This window comes from Gossypium hirsutum, chromosome D13, assembly GCF_007990345.1.
Source record: "Gossypium hirsutum isolate 1008001.06 chromosome D13, Gossypium_hirsutum_v2.1, whole genome shotgun sequence".
NCBI lineage: Eukaryota > Viridiplantae > Streptophyta > Magnoliopsida > Malvales > Malvaceae > Gossypium > Gossypium hirsutum.
Window position 1 is genome coordinate 63644011 of NC_053449.1, and position 27384 is coordinate 63671394.

The 27384-nt window shown below is 34.7% G+C and overlaps 1 protein-coding gene and 2 long non-coding RNA genes across 5 annotated transcripts; 2 read left to right on the plus strand and 1 right to left on the minus strand.

Annotated features, from left to right (window-relative positions):
• The first annotated feature begins 6439 nt into the window (after positions 1–6439).
• LOC121225342 (uncharacterized) lies at positions 6440–8261 on the plus strand. The gene is made up of 6 exons (XR_005923203.1): positions 6440–6564; positions 6670–6840; positions 6921–7239; positions 7312–7389; positions 7475–7546; positions 7628–8261. It is a non-coding gene; the product is annotated as an uncharacterized lncRNA (long non-coding RNA).
• A 4650-nt stretch (positions 8262–12911) lies between these two features.
• Positions 12912–15461, plus strand: LOC107950146 (5'-3' exoribonuclease 3). 3 transcript variants are annotated; one of them, XM_041109620.1, is made up of 9 exons: positions 13064–13357; positions 13683–13934; positions 14015–14091; positions 14196–14236; positions 14336–14410; positions 14499–14623; positions 14695–14733; positions 14812–14887; positions 14965–15461. In XM_041109620.1, exons 4-9 carry the CDS (start codon positions 14210–14212, stop codon positions 15244–15246), a joined length of 624 nt encoding a protein of 207 aa, XP_040965554.1. In that variant the 5' UTR covers positions 13064–13357; positions 13683–13934; positions 14015–14091; positions 14196–14209; the 3' UTR covers positions 15247–15461. The 3 variants fall into 3 exon arrangements, with proteins under 3 accessions (XP_040965553.1, XP_040965554.1, XP_040965555.1); XM_041109621.1 differs by having other exon boundaries at positions 13070–13357; positions 14998–15461; XM_041109619.1 differs by having other exon boundaries at positions 12912–13934.
• A 3081-nt stretch (positions 15462–18542) lies between these two features.
• LOC121225343 (uncharacterized) lies at positions 18543–22994 on the minus strand. The gene is made up of 3 exons (XR_005923204.1): positions 19940–22994; positions 19092–19603; positions 18543–18756 (listed from the first exon to the last, which is right to left on the minus strand). It is a non-coding gene; the product is annotated as an uncharacterized lncRNA (long non-coding RNA).
• Positions 22995–27384: the final 4390 nt, after the last annotated feature.

Here is a 27384-nt window from a genome sequence, read left to right on the forward strand (position 1 = left end):
TTTACAGTTAAATTCGGTGTTATCTGATCAATTGACAGTATCACTTATTTTTTTCCTTAATTTTTTTAAAAAGTAAAATTTTTGAATATTTTTTAAAATCTGAACAAATATTCGCGATGAAGAAAAAAGAAAAAAAATTATTTTCTAATAAATCCCCGATAATTTTTTTTACAAAAATATTTGTATTTTTAAATATATATATATATATATATAAGAAAATATGGAAAAAAATTATGAGTGTAGCGAGTCTAGAGGTGACCATGGGCCGGGCCGGGATAGGCCCAGAAAAATTTCAGCCAACGTCCTAGGTCCGGGCTCGGGCTCGGCCCAAAATATGGGCCTGAAATTTTGTCCAGACCTAGCCTAGGAAAAAATTTCTAAGCCTAATCCCGGCCCGGTCTTTTTTTAATAAACATAAAAATTTTATTTTAAAAATAAAAAATAAAAAAATATTTTAAAAATATTTTAAAATTTTAAAAATAAAAAATAAAAATATTTATTATATATTTGGGCTGGGCCGGACTTGGGCCAAAAAAGTGGTGTCCGAGGCCCGTTCCATTTTTTAAACGAGCTTCTTTTTTGTCTAAACTCATATTTCGAGTTTATATTTTTATTCGAACTCTCTTATATTTTGAGTGAGCTATTGGGCCGGGCCGGGCTGCCGGACCCATAATCACCTCTAGTAGCGAGGGGATACCACCTTAATTTAAAAAAGAATTTAAATTCGTAAATTACAAACAGTAGGACTGCGTTTTCGGGTGCAAGGACGAATAAGGAAAAGCTGATGAAATGCCACGTGGAATAATAAATAACGTAGGATGGACATGCTAAGGGAGATTCGAAAAGGAAAATCTTTTAGTTGGATTAGATTGATTTGAAGTGTCTGTGGAGAAATGCACTGAGGGAGAGTTGATAGCTGGTTTTGTCATATTCCGTATTTTTTTACGGAGATTTCGAAAAATGCATATGGATGTCATTTTCTTAAATAATTTTTAATTCAAATTTTTTTTCTTAATTAATTAATTTTTTAGGTTATTTGTATAAAAAACCGTCAATAGTCATCAAACATAAATTACATGTATTAACAGTTAAAGTATATGAGAAATTCCGACTTAATCAAATTAATTTCTTTATACTAAATATATCAATTTAATTTTGTATTATTAAATGAATTAAATAAAATTTGAAAACTATTTTTTAAACTGTAGTCTATATAAAGCTATAAAAATTTTAAAAATATTTTAATTTTAATTTATTTAATTTTTTAATAGTACAAATATTAAATTGATTCATTTAATAATAGAAAGTTAATTTAATACGATCCTTATAATACATGAATCTCTCAAACAATTTCACCATTTTACATTTAAATTTTAACTTTTTTAATTTTTTAATTTTTTATTCTTTGAAATTGAGTTATTTGTTAAACCACTCTGAAATTAAACAAAATATTAAATTTTTGTTACTTTTACTTAACGTGGCATACAACATAAATTTTCATGTCAGCAATTAAATCTAAAAATATTTAAAAAAATAAAAAAAAACCATCAGCAAAGTAACAAATAATTTTTTTAAATGAAATTAGAAACGAAATAAGTCATTATCCTTTAAAGTTGTGTTTTGGGAAAGATGAAAAAAAAAGCATCAAACATTAATTGCATGTAATCATCAACTTACATATCGAAGAGTCACCAAATCAAGTCCATGCTATCAGTGACTCTCTTTATTAAACGTCTGCAAAACTGCAACAAGCTACTATCATTTCCCTTCCCTGTTATCAAACACCTTAGCTTGTCATCCAAAAAAAAAACAAAAAGAAACGATGGGTGTTCCATCTTTTTATCGTTGGTTAGTGAATAAGTACCCTAACATTAGGGTAAAAGCCATTGAAGAACATATACATGGTCATTGTGTCGATACAAGCTCTTTAAATCCAAATGGTATTGAGTTTGATAACCTTTATCTTGATTTGAATGGTATCATTCATCCATGTTTTCATCCTGAAGATCAGGTATGTTCATCCATGTATATATCTCAAAATCTCACATACATGCACATATAAGAAAAAGTGTTACTTTGTGTTTGTTTAAATGCAGTCTGTAATACCACCAAGTACATATGAAGATGTATTCTCCAGTATCTTTGAATACATAGATACCCTTTTTAACATCGTTAGACCGAGGAAGCTGTTATATATGGCAATTGGTAAAGCTTTTTTTTTTTTAATAAAATTGGATAAATAGTGGTAAAAGTGTGGAGGCCTTACTCGTTTTACTAAAAATGAGGTAAATTAGTCCTTAGATAAAAGAGTAAATTGGTTCTTTTATTAAAAATTTGATTGGAACTGGTCATTGTAGGTTAGCACGAGATACAACACATCAGTGTTATTACTTTAGGGTTATTTTGTCAGCGCTATTTTGTAGCAACGCATGGATGAAATTTTTAGTAGTAAGGACTGATTTGCTTTTTATCTAACATTCAGGGACTAATTTGTTCAATTTTTTAATAGAGAGGACAAAATGCAATTTATAGAGCCTCCATGCTACTTTTACCGAAAAATAGTATATCAGAAGTTGATCTTGGTTGGATTTTGTAGATGGTGTAGTTCCACGAGCTAAGATGAATCAACAGAGATCAAGACGGTTTTGCACGGCGAAGAACGATGAGATTGTAGTATGTTTGTTTTTATAATGATTTGATTTCATAGAATCTAGTTATGGTTTACAAGTTTGTGTTCGTCGTAGGAAGCTGAAGAGGATCGATTACGGAGAGAATTTGAGTTGGAAGGTAAACTGGTCCTTTCGAAAAAGGATTGTGAAGTTTATGATCCGAATGTCATTACACCTGGTACAAAGTTCATGTACCGGTTGTCTAAGAAGCTGGAAGGTTATATCGAGTCGCGAATGAATGGTGATTCGAGCTGGAAGGGAATCCAGGTTTTAATTTAATGTCCTACTCCTACTTGCATTCATGCATGAATGTGTGTATGTGCGTATGTAACACCCCGAACCCGAGTCCGACACCGGAGTCGAACACGAGGTGTTAACAAACTTTGAAAAATTTTCAGACACTGTCCAAACTGTGTACTAGTCGCTTTAAAAATCATATCTTGAGTTTCACAACTCGAAAATCAGTTTCGTGATTTTTTCCTGAAACTAGACCCATATGCCCATCTGCATATTTTTTTCTAGAATTTTTGATCGGGCCAATTAGTACAGTTTATTAGTGAAAGTCTCCCATGTTACAGGAATCGACTACCCTGACCTTTGCGCATTACGACTTAGATATCTCCTTGTACAGGGCTCCAATACTGATGCCGTTTATTTCTATAGAAACTAGACTCAGATAGGAATCTATACATATATGGTATGACTCCTAATTATCTCTGGTTAATTTATAATCAATTTCCAAAGTCGGAACAAGGAATCCAGAACCTGTTCTGGCCCTGTCTCACGAGAACCTGAATATCTGTTAACATACTGTCCATATGATTGTTTCGTTACTTTCCTATGAAAGTAGATACTTCAAGGTTTGTTTACATAATTTATTCACTATTTAATTCCATTCCTGCTATTTTTGGTGATTTTCCAAATCTACGTCACTGATGCTGTCCGCATCTACCCTTAAGGTAGGCTTTACCTATTTCATGGTTCAACTAGCCCTTTTTGCATACATAGCACAATTTATGAAAGTGATTAACCATCCCCATGGCCAATCCTTGTCAAGCATATCCACACCAAATGATTATAACATGATACTTAAACACATATAAGCCATTTTCACATGGCTATCCAAAACTTATACATCACATAAAGTACTCGAAAAACAACAATGGGTCGTCCTATACATGCCATATCAAAGTTCAACCAAAAGAGTACCCAAAAGAGCCTTTGATAGTGTGGGCGACTTTGACTTCAAGATCCCGAGTCCGATAGCTGGAGAACCAAAAATCTATAAAACAGAGGAGCAATGGAACGAAGTAAGCAATTTATGCTTAGTAAGTTTGAGCAAGGAATTCCAACATAACGAAAGAATAGCACACATTTAGCTAAACGGAATATTTCATAATACACAATTTTCCGATATCAAACTTACTTCACAACGTTAACCCTTATGTACATACACAAAAGACCAACTTAGCCGAAGGCCGGTAGCTCGTTCATCAACCGAACGAATATTTATTTGTAAGGGCTCGATTAAATTCAACACACACGTAACATATCCCAATATTGAGATGTTTTTCGAGTATTAGCTGGAATTTTACAGCAAGCTCATTCATTACCAAAATCACGTACCTTCGGAATTTAACCGGATATAGCTCATCGTTCAAATGGCTTCGGGACATAGCCCGGTTATAGTAACTCATACAATGCCTTCGGGAATTAACCCGGATTTTAAAACTCGCACGAATGCCTTCGGGACTTAACCCGGAATTAATAACTCGCACGAATGCCTTCGGATCTTAGTCCGGATATAGTCACTTAGCACAAAGCCTTCGGGATTTAGCCCGGACAGCATTCAATTAATCATGCGCATCTAACAATAATTCATGGCACATTCGCATTTCTTTTTCATTAGCAAAACTCAAACACAAGGCACATACCATCCTTGCACATTCGGCTCAATAGCCACACATGGAGCATGATTTTAATTTGCTTAAAACATGATTTAATCACATCGTAATTTAAGCTCTCTTACTCAAGAACTTACCTTGGGTGTTGTCGAACGATTCCGCTAACTATTCGACCACTTTTTCCTTCCCTTTATTGGATTTATTTCCCCTTTGCTCTTGAGCTTAATTAAACAAATAAATTGATTTCATCATTTAGGCATCAAAAAGATGAACATGAAGCACTTAGCCCATATTTATACATTAGACATTAAAGTCACATACATGTGAAATCATGCATCAACACAACATATTAGCTAATTTTTCCCCCTTGGCCGAATATGCATGTCTATTTTTGGGGTCGATTTCAACACTTAATACACACATATACACACTAGTAAAGCATCCTCTCCCTTTCCATCAATTTAACACATGCATTGCTCATTAACATGCAAAGTTACATTTGGCCTTAGCACACAACTTGCTAGCCGATTCTTCTTCATTTAGCAACCAATGCACATATGTGCTCACACAAAAATGCTAAAAAGGAGGTTCAAGAATCATCAAGTCATCATCACATGCATCATTAACAAACTTCATATTTAGCATGCAATGGCATTAACACAAAATCCACCTAGGCCGAATATCATCCCCATGACATAGCAAAGATTTGAACCATGGGCTCATTAGAACTCAAGCTAGCAACTAAAAACATGCATGAATCTCATGGCACAACCTCAAACATACCTTAATCTAGATACAAGTATGGCCAAACCTCCTCCTAATCCTCTTCCAAATCAAACATGAAGCAAGAACTCCTTTCTCCTTCCTTAGAATTTTCGGCCAAATGAAGATGAAAAAGGATGAACATAAATTTTTTTCTCCTTTCTTCTCTTTAGCTCACGGCAATGGGGGGGCAACCACACATTTTTTTCTTTTGTTTTCCTTTCTTTATTACCCATACTCCTTATTTTATTCTTCCATTAACAAAACATGTTTCATGACATGTTTTGCCCATGCTTCTTATTTTATTCTTCCATTAACAAAACATGTTTCATGACATGTTTTGCCCATCATTACTTGTCATGGCCGGCCACTACTCATTAGGGGGGAAATTTGACATGCAAGTCCCCCCCTTTTTTCCACATGCACTAATAGGTCCTTACGCATTGACCTATCACATTTTAAAATTTTCTCACATAAGTCCTATTGACTAAATTCACATGCAATCGACTAAATCGAAGCTTGAAATTTTCACACATTCATAATTACATTTTCTAGACAATAAATATCACATTCAAACAGTTCGGTGACTCGGTTTAGTGGTCCCGAAACCACTTCCCGACTAGGGTCAGTTTTGGGCTGTCACAGCGTATGTATGAACTGAATTTGTAATTCGGGCTGGAAGGGAATTCAAGTTTGAATTTAATGTCTACTAGTATGTATGCATGAACTGAATTCTCTGTTGTATTCAATCAGTTTATAGTTTCTGATGCAAATGTACCTGGTGAAGGTGAACACAAGATTATGTCATTCATCCGGTACCAAAGATGTCTCCCTGGATATGACTGCAATACTCACCATTGCTTATACGGGCTGGTACACTATGCCTTGTGAACTTAATTCATGTTCATTTTTTGGGGTCATGACACAATTTCGTCATTCATGTTGTTCTTTTTGCAGGATGCAGATATAATAATGCTTGCTTTAGCAACACATGAAGTTCATTTTTCGATTTTGAGAGAGGTTTTGAGTTTTTTACCTTTTCCAAAATGAACCCCTGAATTTCTTGCAGTGCAAGTAAACCTTTGAATTGAATCCTGTTTTACTAGGATGTGCTCTTTCAAGAACAAAAGCCAGCTTTCCGATCTTGTTCAAAAACAAGCAATAGAGAAGCCGAGCCGTATTCATCGGAATCTCTTAAACATGCACTGGTAGCAAAAAGGCCCTATGAGGTAACCATTCCATTTCTTCGTTGTTGTTACATATTACATGACAATATCTTAGCTGAATCTTTAATGACTAACATGATTTGATATCATTTCTATTATGATTTGCAGGTCCTCCATGTCTGGATCTTAAGGGAATACATAGAACTCGACATGAAAATTGCAGATGTTCCTCAGAACATAACTTTCGACCTTGAGAGAATAATCGATGATTTCATTTTCATGTGCTTTTTTGTTGGGAACGACTTCCTTCCTCGTATGCCCTCTTTGGATATTCATGAGGTACATACATTCAACCCGAAATCTCCTCCATTTCTACATTGAACCATATTAACATGGTATTACTCTTCTTATATGTACAGGGAGCCATGGATTTACTATTGACAGTTTATAAGCAAAATTTCAAGAACATTGGTGGATATTTAGTTGACATGCAAAGGGTATTAATATACATAATTTATATAATTTCACTTAATTGTTTCTTGTAATACAAATCCATTTTTTTAAACAAATTTTTGGCATGTTCTATTACAGATTAATGATAAGAAAGGAGGGTATATAAAATTAAAAAGGGTGGAGAAATTTATCCTTTTAGTTGGATCATTCGAAGAAAAGATTTTCAAGAAATGACTTGAATTGCACAAGCGTTGTCTTAGAAGACTATGCCAGAATTCAGATAGGGTATGTGTATCGGTCATATACATTAGTATGCACTGCAACCGTTAAGCTAATGTTGAATGTTGTTTATAGCAGCAAGCTGATGAAATGGAGATCTTGAACTTGGATCCTCCGATGGACGTGACTAAGAATTCCTTGGCTGATATAAATGATGTAAGTTGTTACTTGCATTTTGTTCTTCTATACACTTGCATTGCGTTTCACTACTGATTTCGGTCTCTGTGAACGGCTTTTGCAGATTTTGAGAAACACGAAAGATTTTGAAAGGAACAAATCTGATTTTCTTAAGAATAGTACTATTAGAGATCAGGTATGAACCATTAATCTCTTTGGGAATTTCATTTTATTCTTTTCATCTTACCATTTCGCTTATTTTGTACTTTGTTTACAGGTAAGATTAGGTGTTGCTGGATGGAAAAAAAAAGATACTACAAGCTGAAATTCTCTATAGAAACAGATCGGGATATTGAAATAATGAGAAAGGAAATAGTGTGTTCTTACCATGAAATCCACACTTTTGTATTTAGATCATGCATTATTTTGTTATTGTAATCTGGTTTATCTATGCAGGTCCAAAAGTACACTGAGGGTCTACTATGGGTGCTTTTGTACTATTTCTCGGATGTACCATCGTTGGCCTGGTCAGCTATCTCATTTTCCATTCTTGTGGAATTCAATACATATGTAATCGGTGTCATGCATACATATATAGATGGTGTCATACATACATGCTCTGAGTACTCTGAGGGTCTACTATGTGTGCTTTTATACTATCTCTGGTGCCATCTGAATTTTACATTCTAGTGGAATTCAATATGTACATAGATGGTGTCATACATACATAGAGAGTTTCATACATACATATATGGTGTCATACATGCATTCATACATGCTCTGAGTAATCTTAGTTTCTAACTTCTAACTATGGGTGCTTTTATACTATTTCTCTGGTGTACCATTCAAGTCCTGGTTAGCTATCTGAATTTTCCATTCTAGTGGCATTCATTACATACATAGGTGTCATACATACATACATGGTCTGAGTACACTGAGACTTAGCTATCTGATTGCTTTTATACTATTTCTTTAGTGTACCATCTTTGTACCGGTTAGCTATCTGAATTTTCCATTCTAGTGGAATTCATTACATACATACGTTCTACAATTAGTATTGCTACGTGATGAGAGATTCATTAAAATGTTAGGTACTATCCCTATTGTTGACACCATTTTTTTTGTTAAAACGGGGTTGACTTGGATTTTGAAAATAAAAATGAATATGGGAGTCGCCATCAATCCTTTTTGATGAGGTGTGATCGGATCACTGTGAAAAGTGGTTGCTTTTAATAAATGATTCAATTTTATTAAAACAACGATTTTGGTCCACGAAATTCAGAAAAACAGGTTCGGGAGTCGGTTACATACGAGGAAGGATTAGCACCCTCGTAACGCTCAAAAATTGGTACCTAGTTGATTAATTAACGTCTTAATGTCAAAGATTGAAAACTTTGAAGAGTTTAAAAAATACGATCCTAAAAAAACTCGAATAAGATGGATTTAGATTTAAGAGGATATTTGGCTATTTGGTCGAACGAGAAATCGAAACTCAGCACGTTAAGGCATGTTTTCTTGATTTTTTAAACGCAAAATATTGCCTTACTGTAAAAGTTTAAAAAGGATATTTGAGTATTTGGTCGTACGGGAAATCGAAATCCAGCACGTTACAGCACGTTCTCTCGATTTTCCAAACGCAAAATATTACCTTACTTTGAAATTTTAAAAGGATATTTGACTTATTTGGTCAAACGAGAAATCGAAACCTAGCACGTTAGGGCACGTTTTCTCAATTTTTCAAACGTAAAATATTGCCTTGTTTTGAAAGTTTAAAAAGGATATTCGGTTATTTGGTCAAAGGAGTAATCGAAACTTAACACGTTAGGGCACGTTTTTTCGATTTTCTAAATGTGAAATATTACCTTATTTTGATTTTTTTTTTGAATTTGAAAGAATATTAATGAAATATTCGAAAATAGAATGAGCATTTTGATTACATTTGAAAAGAAATCGTTTGAAAACTTTGAAAGGATCATGCGTAAGTAATACCGATTTTGCAATATACACTTGAAGTAACAATGAAATAAGATACATAAAAAAACACGTGTTGTTGACGCTACCAAATTCCATCATTAGCATATACAAATAAAAATAATGATACCAATAACAACATTACAACAATCATAACAACACAATAACCATAATAATGAAATTAAATCTTGAAAGTATTAAAAAATGGCAAATAAATAAGTAATGATGTAACAGCCTAATTTTGGGCCTAGCCGAAATAGTAGTTTCGGGATCACAAATTTCATGAGGAAAATTTTTATTTTTATTATATTTTTATGGTCTACAATTTTATGGAATAATTTTGTGAAAATTTCGTTTTAAAAATTTTGACGTTTGGGCACTGAATTAAGTCAAAAGGATTAAATTATAAAAAGTGAAAAATTTGAGTTCTATATGTTAGGAGTGTCTAATTGTTATGAGATTTTAAATTGGAGGTCCTTAAATGGTAATTAGACCATTGGTTATCTTATGGACAAAAATGGATATGAAATATGTGAAATAAGATATTTTTAAATTAAGGGTATTTTGGTAATTTGGTAATTAAAACATATTAAAAAGACAAAATAAGCCAAATTTTCATCATCTTCTCCATGGGGGCTGGACGAATGTGATATGAACTCCATGGATAGGGTTTGCTCACCTTCCAAGCTTCATGGTAAGTTCGTTCTAGCCCCGTTTTTCTTGTTCTTTATATTTTTAGAATCTTGGTAACTAGCTTAAGCTACTTTTACCATTAATTTGAGCTAGAATTTATGTTTGGAAAATTACCAATAGATGAAAAGTGTGAATTTTGATGTTTTATGATGGAATATGAAGCTTAGAATTGTGTTATACGATTTTCGATAAGCGATTTTCAGTGAAACCGAGTAAGTTGACATAATCGATAATAATACTAAATGTTCATAAGTGCACTATAGAGCAAGAATTTGGTGTAGTCATTGGAGGAAAAAATGTTTAGCATGTCATAAAACATAAGAAAAAAGAATAAAGTTTAATTTCCGAGCCTATGGGTAAAATTGTAATTTTGTAAAACTTTAGGGGCAAAAATGTAATTTTGCTAAAATATGATTTTTGGACTGGATTGAATAATGTGAGTGTTAAATAAGTTAAATGTGTTATTATAAGTCAAGAAAGACATGAAATTGACCTTGATTAAAAAAAAGAGATAAAGTGAGAAATTTTCCGATTGAGTATTCGGAATAAAAAGGGATATGAATGAAGTGACAAAAATGCTTACACATGTGGCACAGACTGTGTGTAGGCCACTATATGAAAGTGAAAGTGATGGTCACGTGTGTAGTACTATGTGTAGGCTGCTACGTGTACTTGAAAGAAATGTCACATGCGTAGTACTAAGTGAAGGCTACAATGTGTACCGAGAAGCTTTGGTCACGTGTGTAGTACTGTGTGAAGGCTACTACGTGAACAGATAAATAATGGTCACATGCGTAGTACTAAGTGAAGGCTACAATATGTACCGAGAAGCTTTGGTCATGTGTGTAGTACTGTGTGAAGGCTAGTACGTGAATTGATAAATGATGGTCACATGTGTAGTACTAAGTGAAGGCTACTATGTGTACCGAAAAGCTTTAGTCACGTATGTAGTTCTATGTGAAGGCTACTACGTGAACCGTAAAACTTGATCACGTGTGTAGTACTATGTGAAGGCTACTACGTGAACCATAAAAATTGATCACGTATGTAGTACTATGTGAAGGCTACTACGTGTATCGAATGATAATAGTAACATGGGTGGTACTATGTGAAAACCCCCAAATATTTGTTGTTATACCGACATGTTTAACAAGATATGAGTATGTGATTGAAATGTGATAAGTTGCGAAAGAGTGACTGAAGTGATGAAGTCTTGCATTGTGTTATAAAATAAATGGTTATAGTGCTATGTGAATAAGAGATGTTGGAATAGAATAGATGTGGACAATGACGTTGATGTTAGTTTGAAAAATCACCAAAAATTGTAGAAATTGAGTTAGTGGTTGAATGAGATATGTAATTAAAGCTTATTGAGTCTACTTTCATATAAAATAAACAGAGCAAGCAAAAGAGTTGTATATTTTGAGATATTTGAATTTTAGTCAGAGAGGGTCGAAATGATTTTGGAATCCCCAGTTCTGACTTTGGAAAATCACTAAAAATTGTAAAAGAATAATTATGAGTTATAATTTATATGCTTAGAATCCTTGATGAGTCTATTTCAAATGAAATAAACGAAATTATCATCCAAATTCTGTACAATGAGATAATTTATTTTTAGTGAAGAGAGGTCAGAAATGTCAAGCAGTGAAACAGGGGAACATTTAAAGAATAAACTGTACTAATTGGCTGAACCAAAAATTCTGAAAATTTTATGGTAAGATATGTGAGTCTAGTTTTGGGGAAAATTTACAGAACTTAATTTGGAGCTTCGTAGCTCCAGATAAAAATAATTTAATGACTGTAATTCGACTAGACAGTTTTGAATTTAAATATAAGTGAAAAGTAAAATTATGTATAATGCCATTTAAGTGTGTTATATGTATCAAGGATGTGGAATGGAGAGGAGGAGGAGGACATTAAATTATATGAATGAATTGTGTATAATTGCTTATAAATATGAATGCTTGATAAAATGGAATAGAATGGAATGGTATGACATGGAATAGTATGGAATGGAATGGTATGGAATGGAATATATATATATATATATATATGAATGATTTGTGTGTGAATGGGTCATATGCTCAATCATAATTGACGAACGTTGAGTTACATGGTAAATGCGTATTAGTACTAAACTAAATGATATTGGATTATATGTGAATTAAATGGAAACTTCCATTGCTAGTGATATGATTTGAATTAAAACAACTATTGTGGTACTGAGAAGTATAATGGATTGAGAAATTGATTTGAATTGTGAACAGAGAAATTGCAAATTGAATGAAATGAAAATGAAGCATTGAATTACATGAGTAAGTATCGAGTCTCGTAGGCTCTATTTATTATGAATATAATATTTCAATGATATGTTATAAAGAATTATAAAAGCACGTTAGTAATTTAAAAAGTTTAAATTTGGATAAAATCTTGTAGCTCAGTTTAAATATGTATACAAGTGTATGTGTTCTAGTAATACCTCGTACCCTATTCCGGCGTCGGATACTAGTTTGGAGTGTTACAAATGAAATGTGATAGGAATAATAAAGGCAAGAATGCAACATACAAACCAATGTATAAAATGGATAATAAATAAAATAAATAATGGTATAAGTTTGATTAAAAAAATGAAAATAAATAAATAATCAAAAAAAATAAACTGTTTTTTTCTTCTTTTAAAAAAAACAAAAACAAATTAATTAATTAAACAGGCTTAGGACCGGATTGAAATCAAGCTAAAAGTCATGGTTTAAATTGCAAATAAATAAAACAAAGTTGCCGAGGACCTAAATAAAACGCGCTTGAAAATAGAGGGACCGATTGGGAAAATATCCCCAACCCTCATGCATTGAGTCCCAGTATGGACTAAAATGAAACGCATGAAGAATTATGCGACCGAATTTTAAAAAAATCAAAAGACCAGATTGCATTACGGCGTCAAAGAGTAGGGACCAATTTCATAAATTACCCCTTTAGGGCATGAATGTGCAAATCTCCCTCCGCGCCGTTTTGCAATAACTATAACAGCTTAAAAAAAAAATCACTTAGTTTAGGTGTTCCAATTTTTTTTACAGAGAATAGAAAATTTAGAAGGGGTTTCCCCCTTCCTCTGCTAGGTTTTCAGCCTAGCTGGGGAACCCAGTCGTCGGACCACCGCTCCCCATCGCGACGGCCGAAGTCACGCGAGGGTGCCTCCCATCAGCGCGTTGAAGCGCGTTCAGAGATCAAGGCCCTGAAACGGGGAAACGAGGAGAAGATGTAAAGCCTCTGCCCCTTTCTAAACCCGCGTCCGGCAACGGCGAAGGGCCGACGACGGCGCCAGATTCAGGGGCCGATTCAGGTGAGTTCTTTTCCCTTTTTATCTTCTTTGCTAATTGTTTTTTAAAAAAAAATAGATTTGAAAAGAAAAAGGAAAAAACGAGTAAAAAATATCAAAAGGAAGAACAAAGAAAACAGTTTCAAATCAACCTTTGTAATTTGGTTTTTTTTCGATTGACTGATGTGCGTTTTTTACAAAGAAAATCGAAGAAGAAGTATCAATGACAAGCTTTGGCCTTTATAGCCGATTTCAAACTCTTAGATCTATTGTTTTTGTCGTTTTTCATTTTGGATTGTTCGTCTGTTGTTTTCTGCTTTGTTGGTTGCGTGTGGCTCTCTGTTTGCAGGTGTCAGGAGGCCGTGATTGGCGAGCTGAGCGGCGGTGGCTAGGTTTTTTTGCTGAAAAGTTTTGTTCTTTGTGGGCTAGGGTTGGTTAGGGTATTGGGCTAAAAATTGGGCTGGCAAATTTGGGCTTCTACACCTATTACTATGCTCCATTTCCGTCAGACATGGACTTTCTCAAGTGAGTGTAAAGTTCCAGAAGGGTCAGCCTTTTAAGCCCTTTGATCAACTAATGAGTGTATTGCCACTGCCAGAAGGTATACCCTATTACCTCTTCTGATTTGGATATTAACTTCCGATATTTCGGTTTTCGTAATATGTTATTGGTTTTATGCAGTGCTCATGCACTTCTGAAACTGTATGCAAAACTTTTCACCGATGTCGATTCCCAAATCATTGACTTCTATCCTACAGGTTAGTCCTGTTTTCTGGGTTATGGATCATATGATGCTGGTATAAGTGTTCCTATTACAGATTCACAACATGTTTTCTCTTTTCTTTTCCTAAATTTTTCTTAGATTTCGAAATCGACATGGATGGAAAGCGCCACGCATGGCAGGTTGGTTGCTCAAAACATATGTTCTTGCTAGTAAAGTTCCCATTATTATAGAATCAGTTATTAATGCATGAAATTTTTGCATGAACTCTTCTTGTTAAGGGCATATGCAAGCTTCCCTTTATCGATGAGGAACGGCTTCTATCAGAGACACTAAGACTTGAGAAGGAATTGATGGTGAGACTTCATTTCATCTATAGAACTGGTTCATGCACTTGTATATATTATATGTATCAAATGAGACGGCATTTTACAATATCTTGAGCCAGAAGAAACAGAAAGGAATGCAGAGAAAACTGACAAACTCTCTGTACCAAGACATTTAGGATCAAAGATTTTGAGACTTTTGCCTGATAATCAAAAGTTGCATACAGAAGCCGAACTGATCAGGTTGGTCCGTCATATTGTTTCATTTCATGTTTTAGCTATATTAATCTGACCGTCCATTGTACATAATGCAGGGGTGCTGTTAGAGGACATGTATCATCATCACTTATCATGTAAGCCGGTTTGAACCTATGCATGTAGAAATCATGGAAAGGCTGGATTTCATATCGTTTTTTTTTCTTAAATCACAGGTTGTTGTCGTTCAAGATCCCTATCGGAAAACCACATATCCCACGCCCTCTAGAGGGTGTTGAATTTCCCAAAAAGGTAATATAAACATCCTAAATCTTCTTCAAAAATTATTTACTTGTTAATAATCAGTGTAACATTTATATCGTATATAGGCCATAACTGAAGCTGATATTCAAAAAACTCAGCTATGGCATGAATACCTTGGAACCAGACCGCCCTATAACAGGTTCGAGTTAGTCCAAAAAACCAGAAATGATCTTCACCCATCGAACCAGACATCAAATACAAGGTTTCCATGGAACCCAAGGTTTGACACATGCAAAGTGGGTGGTGCTGGTTCATGCTCAAACACGGCTAAAGCCATTGCAGACATGAAAATATCTGAACCTAGCCATAACAGTATGTTTGTACATGGAAGAGGGCAGACATGGTGAAGGAGCTCGCAGCAGTCAAGTTCTTTTCGGTCATCAACATCAAACACGAACAATCCATGGCGTAGGGGGCTGTGCAAATCTAATAACAATGATTCTGGAAGTGGTTTAAAGTGAATGTTATTCAAAAGATTCTTTAATGTTTGCCTTTTGATTCTCCAACTCTGTTTTTTGGTCCTACACCAAACAAAGTTATATATAATTTTTTTAGTGTTTAATTTAAGTTTTAAGATTGATTTTTAGTGTAGCGAAATATATAATATATATAATATTTGTGCATAAGTGTATTAAATTGGAAAAATAATGCAGATATCATATTAGAAAAAAAGTAATAAATAGATAAATATAATTATTTATGTATAAAATATATACATGAAATGATATAATATTAATAATTGTGTTAATAATTTATAGGAATTAAATCAAAATAAAATTTAATGTAAAATATTATAAAAAATAAAAATATATATAAAATTGCATATTAACCCCTAAAATATAATAGATTATTTGAATAAATTCTTGTAAATAATTGTTTGATTATACGAAATTTAAATTGACAATGTACAAGCCCAAATATGCTCGGGTCCAAACCCAATAAACTAAACCTAGGCTCAACTAAACCTAAAATGGCCAAACATTAACCCAAACAAAAATTTTTTTCAGAAACCCTAGCGGCTTTGGCCCCAGCGCCGCATCACCTTGCGCACCACCCCTCCGCAAGCATCGCACATCGCGCCCATCGCTCCCGCACGTCGCGCTTGTCGCTCCGCGTGTGTCGCGCGCACTCAATAGCGTCCATACCTGCGAGAAAAAACTGGAAAATGGCAGTAAAGGCGGCAACAAAAAATATTTTGTTTTGATTTTGTATTTTTGTATTTTTGATTTTTTTTCTTTTTTTTCGGTTATGTATAAACCGATTGTAAAGAGAAAAAAAAAGGGGCAGAGGGACAGATATTGAAAATAGAGAGAAAAAAACTGAAATTCAAAGGTGAATCACGTCTATTATTGCCTATTTTCTATTTTTTTGTATTATTTGCTTTCTTTTTATATACATAAACGGCAGTAAGGAGAGGGAAATAGATTACCTCCCAAGATTCGCCGTTGAAACTGCCTTCTCCTCGCCCAAATCGGAGCACGACGAAGCGCCGTGGTTCGGTTGGGGCTGAGAGCGGCGGCAGAGAAAAAAAAGAAAACCCTAGTTAGGGTTAATTTGTTTTTTAAAAAAGAAAGCAGAAAGTGATTTTTTTAAGGAAATTTTTAATTTTATAATAAGAGCAAAACGGCGTCGTTTGAGGGGGGATCCGCGCGTCGACCCGGCCCGGTTCCAGGATCATCGCGTCGACCCGGCCTGGTTCCAGGATCCGCGCGTCGACCCGGCCCGGTTCCAGGATCCGCGCATATTCCTTTCAATGGTCCATTTGCGCATTTGGTCCTTCAATTTTTAAAATTATTTTTTAAATCAGTTTTTGTTTCTTTTTAATTTGGCCCGAATGTTTCTGCATTTGTTCATTTCAGTCCACATCGCTGCACACCGTTTTGGGGAGGCAGATTATTTCCGATTTGGCCCTCCATGTAATTCGCGTATCGCAATTTGGCCCATTATTTTGCTTAAATTTAATTTCTTTCTTGTTATTTTAGTTTTTTTTTACAATTTGGTCTCTCTCTTTTTTGCAATTTGTTGTTTTTTTTAAATTTATTTTCTCCTTATTATTATTAATATTATTATTATTATTATTATGTACATACAAACATATATTTTTATAATATATATACATGCACTATTTAAAATTATTGTAAATATATTTCCCACATTTTTATATAATATTTATACGCATTTTTTATAGTATATGTATATTTCTAAACTTTTATAAATACCTGTATATATGTTTTTGTTTTTATTCCCTAACTTTTATATACATATATATATATTTACATTTTATAATACATGTACCATATATATTTATCATTTATATGTTATACTTTTACGATACCAGTATACGTGCATCTGCTATATTATATATGTATATATTTGTTTTAAATATTATAAATATATATTCATTCATTTTATATATATATGTTTATGTATATTTTTTAATATATGCATATGCATATGCATATTTTTAAAATTTATCTATATATCATATATATCTATATATTCCATTGTTTTATATACATACTGTACATATACATGTATAATCTAACTTGAAGTATTTGTTTCACGTTATACATTAACTTTTTAACATACCTTTTAGAAAATATATATTTTGGTTGCGTCAAAGTATTAAAATCATCATATTTTTTTAATTTTTTAAATATTTAACATTCATGATTCTCGAGAAAGATCGTGTCCTAACTTACTGGATTGTGATTATTTTTCGATGAATTTAGAAAACCAGATATTTATTTTGTAATAAATTCACAAAATTTTCAGATAAAGCTTATTCTCGAGAATCCAAAAATGTCGGGTCCTAATTTACTGATCATGACATTTTGGCATCTCGAAATAAGAATTTCTAAAACTAAAGGCAATATTCAGTATTTGGAATTTTGGAAAATTGAGCCCTAATGTATTGGGTTCTGATTTTCTCTGTTGATTTCAAATAACCGAGAATATTCTTTATTTAAAATACAAGTATAAAAAAATCATTTTCGGGAACTTAATTTGTTGTGTTCTAATGTATTGGGCGTGACATATTGCTTTCTCAAAATGAAGATTTCCTCGTAAAATAAAAAGTGATATTCAAGGTTCGGAGATTTTGAGAAATCGTACCTTAACGTATTGGGACTCGATTTCTTTACATGGCTTGAACAATTGATCATCCTTTTCAGTTTTCATCATTTGAGCTGTTTTTTAAAAAAAATTTAGCCCTCGACACTATGACATTAAATAATCAATTTGGTACCGATTTTGGCCTTTACGAGGGTGCTAACCCTTCCTCGTGCGTAACTGACTCCCGAACTCGTTTTCTCAAAATTCGTAGACCAAAATAACTTTTAAGGTGAGCTGATCACACCTTAATAAAGGATCGGTGGCGACTCCAATTTTTTTGTCGACAACTAAAATTTTTGTGTTCAAAAAGGTGGTTTCGACAGACAATTTTATACGAAAATTATGATACATTTGACAGTAGACATTCATATTGAAATTCTTACAACTAATAAATTTGTGATAAAATAATAAATATTTTTTCCTTATGTATTTGTGTAATTAAACAAATTATTTATATGTAATTTTGTCAATTTATTGTTCATGTCATGAAAAATAGCAAACTAATTAAAACTAAATTTTTTACAAAGAATAGGAATTTATATAGGTGAATATAAAAATATAAGGACTTATTTGAATAAGCTATTAAACTTTATGGAACAATTTAATATATAAACCATATAAATTAACTTTTTTATTTCTTTTAATTTTGTGAGGAAATGACCTAATTAATAGAAACCCTAGCCCCACCACCTCTTCGCGCTGTACCCTCCACGTGCCGTCTGATACCTTTCTGCCATCGTTACCTGCAAGGAAGAACAGACATGCAAAGTAGCAACAGAGAAACAGTAGCAAAGAGAAATAATAAACAATGTAATATTGGCAGGCCATGGATTGTAACGTTTTCAAAAAAAGGGGGAAATACACAAATTTTGAATAAACAAAAAAGAACAGATTCAAAGCATACAAACAAAAAATATAACAACCAAGCAAAAAAAAGTGAGAAACGTGCAAAGGTCCTCTTCATTTTTATTTTCTTTGTTTTTTTTTTTTGAAACTGTTTATACATACAAATATTTCTTTTTTAATACTGTGTATACTTATATATGTATTTCAAAGGTGTATGAAAAGAGAAACTTACCCCTTTTTCTTTGATTTCTCCGAAAAAAGAGACTTTTGGCCTTCCGGTCGCCGTCGACAGTAGCGCTGTCGCCGGATACCTGTGGCCGACGTGGCAGCAGTTTGTCGGATTCTGGAAAAGGGGAAAGAGTTTTCGAGAGAAAATTTTGGTTTTTTTTGGAGAAGTGTAGAAATGAGGCATTTTTATTTAAAAAAATTAACTTAAATAGGCCCTACGAAACGACGTCGTTTTGGGCCAGTGCTCCAGACGACAAAACGGCGTCGTTTTGTCCCTTGACCCATGCACACGACCCAACCTACCAGGGGATCCTCGTGTTTTCAATTTTTGGGTTATTTATGCAGCATGTCCTTTCGATTTTTCCACATATTTTAATTAGATCCTTTTTGTTTCTTTTATTTCGGCCTGATAATTTTGCTTTTAGCAAAATAGAAACCTTAGCCCCACCACTAGCCCCACCACCTCTTCGCGCCATACCCTCCACGTGCCGTCTAACACCTTTCTACCATCGTTACCTGCAAGGAAGAACAGACACGCAAAGCAATAGTAGAGAAATAGTAGCAAAGAGAAATAATAAACAATGTAATATTAGCAAGCCATGGATTGTAACGTTTTCAAGAACAGGGAGAAATAGTTTTGAATAAACAAAAAAGCAACAGATTCAAAGCATACAAACGAAAAATATAGAAACCAAGCAAAGAAAAAGTGAGAAACATGCAAAGGTCTTCTTCATTTTTATGTTCTTTGTTTTTTCTTATTTTTTGAAACCATTTATACATACAAATATTTCTTTTTTAATACTGTCTATACATATATATGTATTTCAAAGGTGTATGAAAAGAGAAACTTACCCCTTCCTCTTTGATTTCACCGAAAAAAGGGACATTTGGCCTTTTGGTTGCCGTCGACAACAGTGCCATTACCAGATATCGGTGGCCGACGAAGCAGCGGTTCGCCAGATTCTGGAAAAGCAGTAAAAGTTTTGGAGAGAAAATTTTGGTTTCTTTATTGGAGAAATGCATAAATGAGGCTATTTAAAAAAAAACAATTTGACTTAAATAGGCCCTACGAAACGACGTCGTTTTGAGCCAGTGCTCCAGACCAAAAAAGGCATCGTTTAGCCCCTTGACCCGTGTGCACGACCCAACTTGTCAGGGGATCCGCGCGTTTTCATCTTTTGGGTTATTTATGCAGCATGTCCTTCCAATTTTTCCACATATTTTAATTAGATACTTTTTTTGATTATTTTTGTTTCTTTTATCTTGGCCTGATAATTTTGTTTTCAGCAAAATAAAAACCTGAGCCCCACCACTAGCCGCACCACCTCTTCGCGCCGTACCATCCACGTGCCGTCTGACACCTTTCTACCATCATTACCTGCAAGGAAGAACAGACACGCAAAGCAGCAACAGAAAAACAGTAGCAAAGAGAAATAATAAACAATGTAATATTGGCAGGCCATGGATTGCAACGTTTTCAAAAAAAAGGGAGAAATACACAAATTTTGAATAAACAATGTAATATTGGTAGGCCATGGATTGTAACGTTTTTAAAAAAGGGAGAAATACACAAATTTTTAATAAAAAAAAGAACATATTCAAAGTATACAAACAAAAAATATAGCAAACAAGCAAAGAAAAAGTGAGAAACGTGCAAAGGTCCTCTTCATTTTATTTTCTTTTTTAATATTGTGTATACGTATATATGTATTTCAAAGGTGTATAAAAAGAGAAACTTACCGCTTCCTCTTTGATTTCACCAAAAAAAAGGGACTTTTGACCTTCTGGTCACCGTCGACGACAGCGTCGTCGCCGGATACCAGTGGCCGACGCTGCAGCAGTTTGCTAGATTCTGAAAAAAATTTGGTTTTTTTGGAGAAGTACAGAAATGAGGTTATTTTAAATTTTTTTGACTTAAATAGGCTCTACGAAATGGCGTCGTTTTGGGCCAGTGCTCCAGACAACAAAACGGCGTCGTTTAGGCCCTTTACCCGCGCGCGACCTAACTTGCTAGGGGATCCGCGCGTTTTCAACTTTTTCGTTATTTCTGCAGCATGTCCTTCTGATTTTTCCACATATTTTAATTAGATCATTTTTGTTTCTTTTATTTCGGCCTGACAATTTTGTTTTCAGCAACATAGAAACCCAAGCCCCACCATTAGCCGCACCACATCTTCGCGTCGTATCCTCCACGTGCCGTCTAACACCCTTCTGCCGTCGTTACCTGCAAGGAGGAACAGACACACAAAGCAGCAACAGAGAAACAATAGCAAAGAGAAATAATAAACAATGTAATATTGGCAGGCCATGGATTGTAACGTTTTCAAAAAAAGTGAGAATTACACAAATTTTGAATAAACAAAAAAGAATAGATTCAAAGTATACAAACGAAAAATAGCAACCAAGCAAAGAAAAGCGAGAAACGTGCAATGGTCCTCTTCATTTTATTTTCTTTGTTTTTTATTGAAACCGTTTATACATACAAATATTTCTTTTTTAATACTGTGTATACATATATATGTACTTCAAAGGAATATGAAAAGAGAAACTTACCCCTTTCTCTTTGATTTCACCAAAAAAAGAGACTTTTGGCCTTCTAGTCACCCTCGACGACAGCGCCGTCGCCGGAAACCGGTGGCCAACGCGGCAGCAGTTCCCCGGATTCTGAAAAAGTGGAAAGAGTTTTGGAGAGAAAATTTTGTTTTTTTTTGGAGAAGTGCAGAAATGAAGCTATTTTTTTAAAAAAATTGACTTAAATAGGCCTTATGAAACGGCGTCGTTTTGGGCCAGTGCTCTAGACGTCAAAACGACGTCGTTTAGCCCTTTTACATGTTCGCGCGACCCAACCTGCTAGGGGATCTGCGCGTTTTCAACTTTTGGGTTATTTATGCAGCATGTCCTCCCAATTTTTCTACATATTTTAATTAGATAATTTTTGTTTATTTTATTTCGGCCTGATAGTTTTTTTTTTCAGCAAGATAGAAACCCTAGACCAATAACTAGCTGCACCACCTCTTCGCGCGATACCCTTCACGTGCCGTCTAACATCTTTCTGCCATCGTTGCCTGCAAGGAAGAACAGACACGCAAAGCAAAAACAGAGAAACAGTAGCAAAGAGAAATAATAAACAATGTAATATTGGCAGGCCAGGGATTGTTACGTTTTCAAAAAAAGGGAGAAAAACACAAATTTTGAATAAACAAAAAAGGACAGATTCAAAGCACAGAAACGAAAAATATAGCAACCAAACAAAGAAAAATTAAGAAATGTGCAAATGTCCTCTTCATTTTTATTTTTATTTTTTTTAAACCGTTTATACATACAAATATTTCTTTTTTAATATTGTGTGTGCATATATATGTATTTCAAAGGTGTATGAAAAGAGAAACTTACCCCCTTCTCTTTGATTTCACTGAAAAAAATGACTTTTGGCCTTTCAATCACTGTCGACAACAACGTCATCGCCGAATATTTCTGATCGATGCGGCAGCGATTCGCCGGATTCTGGAAAAAGGGAAAGAGTTTTGGAGAGAAAATTTTTGTTTTTTTTGGAGAAGTGTAGAAATGAGGCTATTTTTTTTAAAAAAATTGACTTAAATAGGCCCTACGAAATAACGTCGTTTTTGGCTAGTGCTCCATATGAAAAAACGACATCGTTTAGCCCCTTGACCTGCGCGTGCGACCCAACCTGCCAGGGGATCCACGCGTTTTCAACTTTTGGGTTATTTAAGCAGCATGTCCTTCCGATTTTTCACATAGTTTAATTAGATCCTCTTTGTTTATTTTTGTTTCTTTTATTTCGGCCTGATAATTTTTTTCAGCAAAATAGAAAGCCTAACCCCACCACTAGCCGCACCACCTCTTCGCGCTGTACCCTCCACGTGCTGTCTGACACCTTTCTGCCATCGTTACCTACAAGGAAGAACAGATACGCAAAGCAGTAAGAGAGAAACAATAGAAAAGGAAATAATAAACAATGTAATATTGGCAGGCCATAGATTGTAACATTTTCAAAAAATGGGAGAAATACACAAATTTTGAATAAATAAAAAAGAACAGATTCAAAGCAAACAAACGAAAAATATTGCAACCAAGCAAAGAAAAAGTGAGAAAGGTGTAAAGGTCCTCTTAATTTTTATTTTCTATTTTCTTTGTTTTTTCTTTTTTTTTTGAAACCGTTTATACAAACAAATATTTCTTTTTTAATACTGTGTATACATATATATGTATTTCAAAGGTGTATGAAAAGAGAAACTTACCCTTTTCTCTTTGATTTCACCCAAAAAAAGGGAATTTTGGGCTTCGAGTCACTGTCGATGGCAGCACCGTCGCTGGATATCGGTGGTCGACGTGGCAGCGGTTCGCCGAATTTTGGAAAATGGGAAAGAGTTTTGGATGGAAAATTTTGGTTTTTTTGGAGAAGTGCAGAAATTAGGCTATTTTTTAAAAAAAATTAACTTAAATAGGCCCTACGAAATGGTGTCGTTTTGGGCCAGTGCTCCAGAGGACAAAATGGCGTTGTTTAGCCTCTTGACCCGTGTGTGCGATCCAGCTTGCCAGCGGATCCGCGCGTTTTCAACTTTTGGGTTATAAATGCAGCATGTCCTTCCGATTTTTCCACTTATTTTTATTAGATCCTTTTTGTTTATTTTATTTCGGCCTGATAATTTTGTTTTCAGCAAAATAGAAACCCTAGCCTCACCACTAGCCGCACCACCTCTTCGCGCCGTACCCTCAACGTGCCGTCTGACACCTTTCTGCCATCGTTACCTGCAAGGAAGAACAGACATGCAAAGTAGCAACAGAGAAACATTAGCAAAGAGAAACAATAAACAATGTAATATTGGCAGGCTGCGGATTGTAACGTTTTCAAAAAAAGAGAGAAATACACAAATTTTGAATAAACAAAAAAAAACAAATTCAAAGCATACAAATGAAAAATATAGCAACCAAGCAAAGAAAAAGTGAGAAACGTGCATTTTTATTTTCTTTGTTTTTTTCTCTTTTTTTGAAACCATTTATAGATACATATATTTCTTTTTTAATACTGTATATACATATATATGTATTTCAAAGTTGTATGAAAAGAGAAATTTACCCCATTCTCTTTGATTTCAATGAAAAAAGAGACTCTTGGCCTTCCGGTCGCCACCGACGGTAGCACCGTCGCAAGATATCACTAGCCGATGCGACAACGGTTTGCCAAATTCTGGAAAAGGGGAAAGAGTTTTGGAGATAAAATTTTGGTTTTTTTTGGAGAAGTGCGGAAATATAGCTATTTTAAGAAAAATTAACTTAAATAGGCGTAGACACGCTGTCGTTTTATACCAATGCTCCAGACGACAAAACCGTGTCGTTTAGCCCATTGACCCGAGCGTGCGACCCAACCTGCCATGGGATCAGCGCATTTTTAACTTTTGGGTTATTTATGGAGCATGTCCTTCCGCCTTTTCCAGATATTTTAATTAGATCCTTTTTTTATTTTTGTTTCTTTTATTTCGGCCTGATAATTTTGTTTTCAGCAAAATAAAAACCCTAGCCCCACCCGAACCACCTCTTCGCGCCGTACCCTCCACGTGCCGTCTGACACCTTTCTACCGTCATTACCTTTAAGGAAGAACAGACATGCAAAGCAGCAACAGAGAAACAGTAGCAAAGGGAAATAATAAACAATGTAATATTGGCTGGCCATGGATTGCAACATTTTCAAAAAAAAGGGAGAAATACACAAATTTTGAATAAACAAAAAAGAACAGATTCAAAGCATACAAACAAAAAATATATCAACCAAGCAAAGAAAAAGTGAGAAACGTGCAAAGGTCCTCTTCATTTTTATTTTCTTTGTTTTCTCTTTTTTTTTTTGAAACCATTTATACATACAAATATTTCTTTTTTCATACTGTGTATACATATATATATGTATTTCAAAGGTGTATGAAAAGAGAAACTTACCCTTTTCTCTTTGATTTCACCGAAAAAGGGACTTTTGGCCTTCCAGACGCTAATGACGGCAGTGCCATCGCCAGATACCGGTGTCCAACGCGACATCGATTCGCCGGATTCTGGAAAAAGGGAAAGAGTTTTGGAGAGAAAATTTTGGTGTTTTTTGGAAAAGTGCAAAAATGAGGCTATTTTAAATTTTTTTTTAACTTAAATAGGCCCTATGAAACAACGTCGTTTTGGGCCAGTGCTCCAGACAACAAAATGGCGTCGTTTAGACCCTTGACCCGCGCTCGCGACCCAACCTACCAGGGGCTTACACGTTTTCAACTTTTGGGTCATTTATGCAGCATGTCCTTCCGATTTTTCCACATATTTTAATTAGATCCTTTCTGTTTATTTTTGTTTCTTTTTATCTCGGCCTGATAATTTTGTTTTCAGCAACATAGAATCCCTAGCCCCACCACTAGTCGCACCACCTCTTCGCACCGTACCCTCCACGTGCTGCCTGACACCTTTCTGCCGTCGTTACCTGTAAGGATGAATAGACACACAAAGCAACAACATGGAAACATTATCAAAGAGAAATAATAAAAAAAATGTAATATTGGCAGCCATGGAATGTAACATTTTCTAAAAAAGGGAGAACTACAAAAATTTTGAATAAACAAAAAAAATTACATTCAAAGCATACAAAGAAAAAATATAGCAACCAAGCAAAGAAAAAGTGAGAAACGTGCAATGGTCCTCTTCATTTTTAGTTTCTTTTTTTTTCTTTTTTTTATACCGTTTATACATACAAATATTTCTTTTTTAATACTGTGTATACATATATATATTTCAAAGGTGTATGGAAAGAGAAACTTACCCTATTCTCTTTGATTTCACCAAATAAAATAGACTCTTAGCCTTCCAGTCGCCACCGACGATAGCACCGTCACCAGATATCGATGGTCGATGCGACAGTAGTTCACCGAATTCTGGAAAAGGGGAAAGAGTTTTGGAGAGAAATTTTTGGTTTTTTTAGGCAAAGTGCAGAAATATAGCTATTTTAAGAAAAATTGACTTAAATAGGCTTACGACACGGCGTCGTTTTAGGCCAGTGCTCCAGACGACAAAACTGTGTCGTTTAGCCCATTGACCCGAGCGCGCGACCCAACCTGCCATGGGATCAGCGCGTTTTTAACTTTTTGGTTATTTATGCAGCATGTCCTGCCGACTTTTCCAGATATTTTAATTAGATCCTTTTTGTTTATTTTTGTTTCTTTTACTTCGGCCTGATAATTTTGTTTTCAGCAAAATAGAAACCCTAGCCCCACCACTAGCAGCACCACCTCTTCACGCCGTACCCTCCACGTGCTGTCTGACACCTTTCTGCCGTCGTTACCTACAAGTAAAAACAGACACGCAAAGCAGCAACAGAGAAACAGTAGCAAAGATAAACAATAAACAATGTAATATTGGCAGGCCATGGATTGTAACGTTTTCAAAAAAAGGAAGAAATACACAAATTTTTAATAAACAAAAAAGAACAGATTCAAACCATACAAACAAAAAATATAGCAACCAAGCAAAGAAAAAGTGAGAAACGTGCAATGGTCCTCTTCATTTTTATTTTCTTTGTTTTCTCTTTTTTTTTTGAAACCGTTTATACATACAAATATTTCTTTTTTCATACTGTGTATACATATATATATGTATTTCAAAGGTGTATGAAAAGAGAAACTTACCCCTTTCTCTTTGATTTCATCGAAAAAAGGAACTTTTGGCATTCTAGCCGCTATCGACGGCAACGCCATCGCTAGATATCGGTGTCCGACATGGCAACGATTCACCGGATTCTGGAAAAGGGGAATGAGTTTTGGAGAGAAAATTTTGGTGTTTTTTGGAGAAGTGCAAAAATGATGCTATTTTAAAATGTTTTTCACTTAAATAGGCCCTACGAAACGCATCGTTTTGGGCCAGTGCTGCAGACGACAAAACGGCGTCGTTTAGCCCCTTGACCCGCTCGCGCGACCCGACCTACAAGGGGATCTAGGCGTTTTCAACTTTTGGGTTATTTATGCAGCATGTCCTTCCGATTTTTCCACTTATTTTAATTAGATCCTTTTTGTTTCTTTTATTTCGGCCTGATAATTTTGTTTTCAGCAACATAGAAGCCCTATCCCTACCACTAGCCACACCACCTCTTCGCGCCGTACCCTCCACGTACTATCTGACACCTTTCTACCGTCGTTACTTGTAAGGAAGAACAGACACGCAAAGCAGCAACAGAGAAACATTAGCAAAGAGAAATAAAAAAACAATGTAATATTGGCAGGCCATGGATTGTAACGTCTTCAAAAAAAGGGAGAACT

Excerpts from the sequence above, each read along its gene's own strand:
- LOC107950146 (XM_041109619.1), top strand. The coding sequence starts at position 14,210 with ATGGATGGAAAGCGCCACGCATGGCAG. Across the intron at positions 14,411-14,498 it reads GACTTGAGAAGGAATTGATG|CCAGAAGAAACAGAAAGGAA; the intron begins GTGAGACTTCAT and ends CAATATCTTGAG. Across the intron at positions 14,888-14,964 it reads GTGTTGAATTTCCCAAAAAG|GCCATAACTGAAGCTGATAT; the intron begins GTAATATAAACA and ends TATCGTATATAG.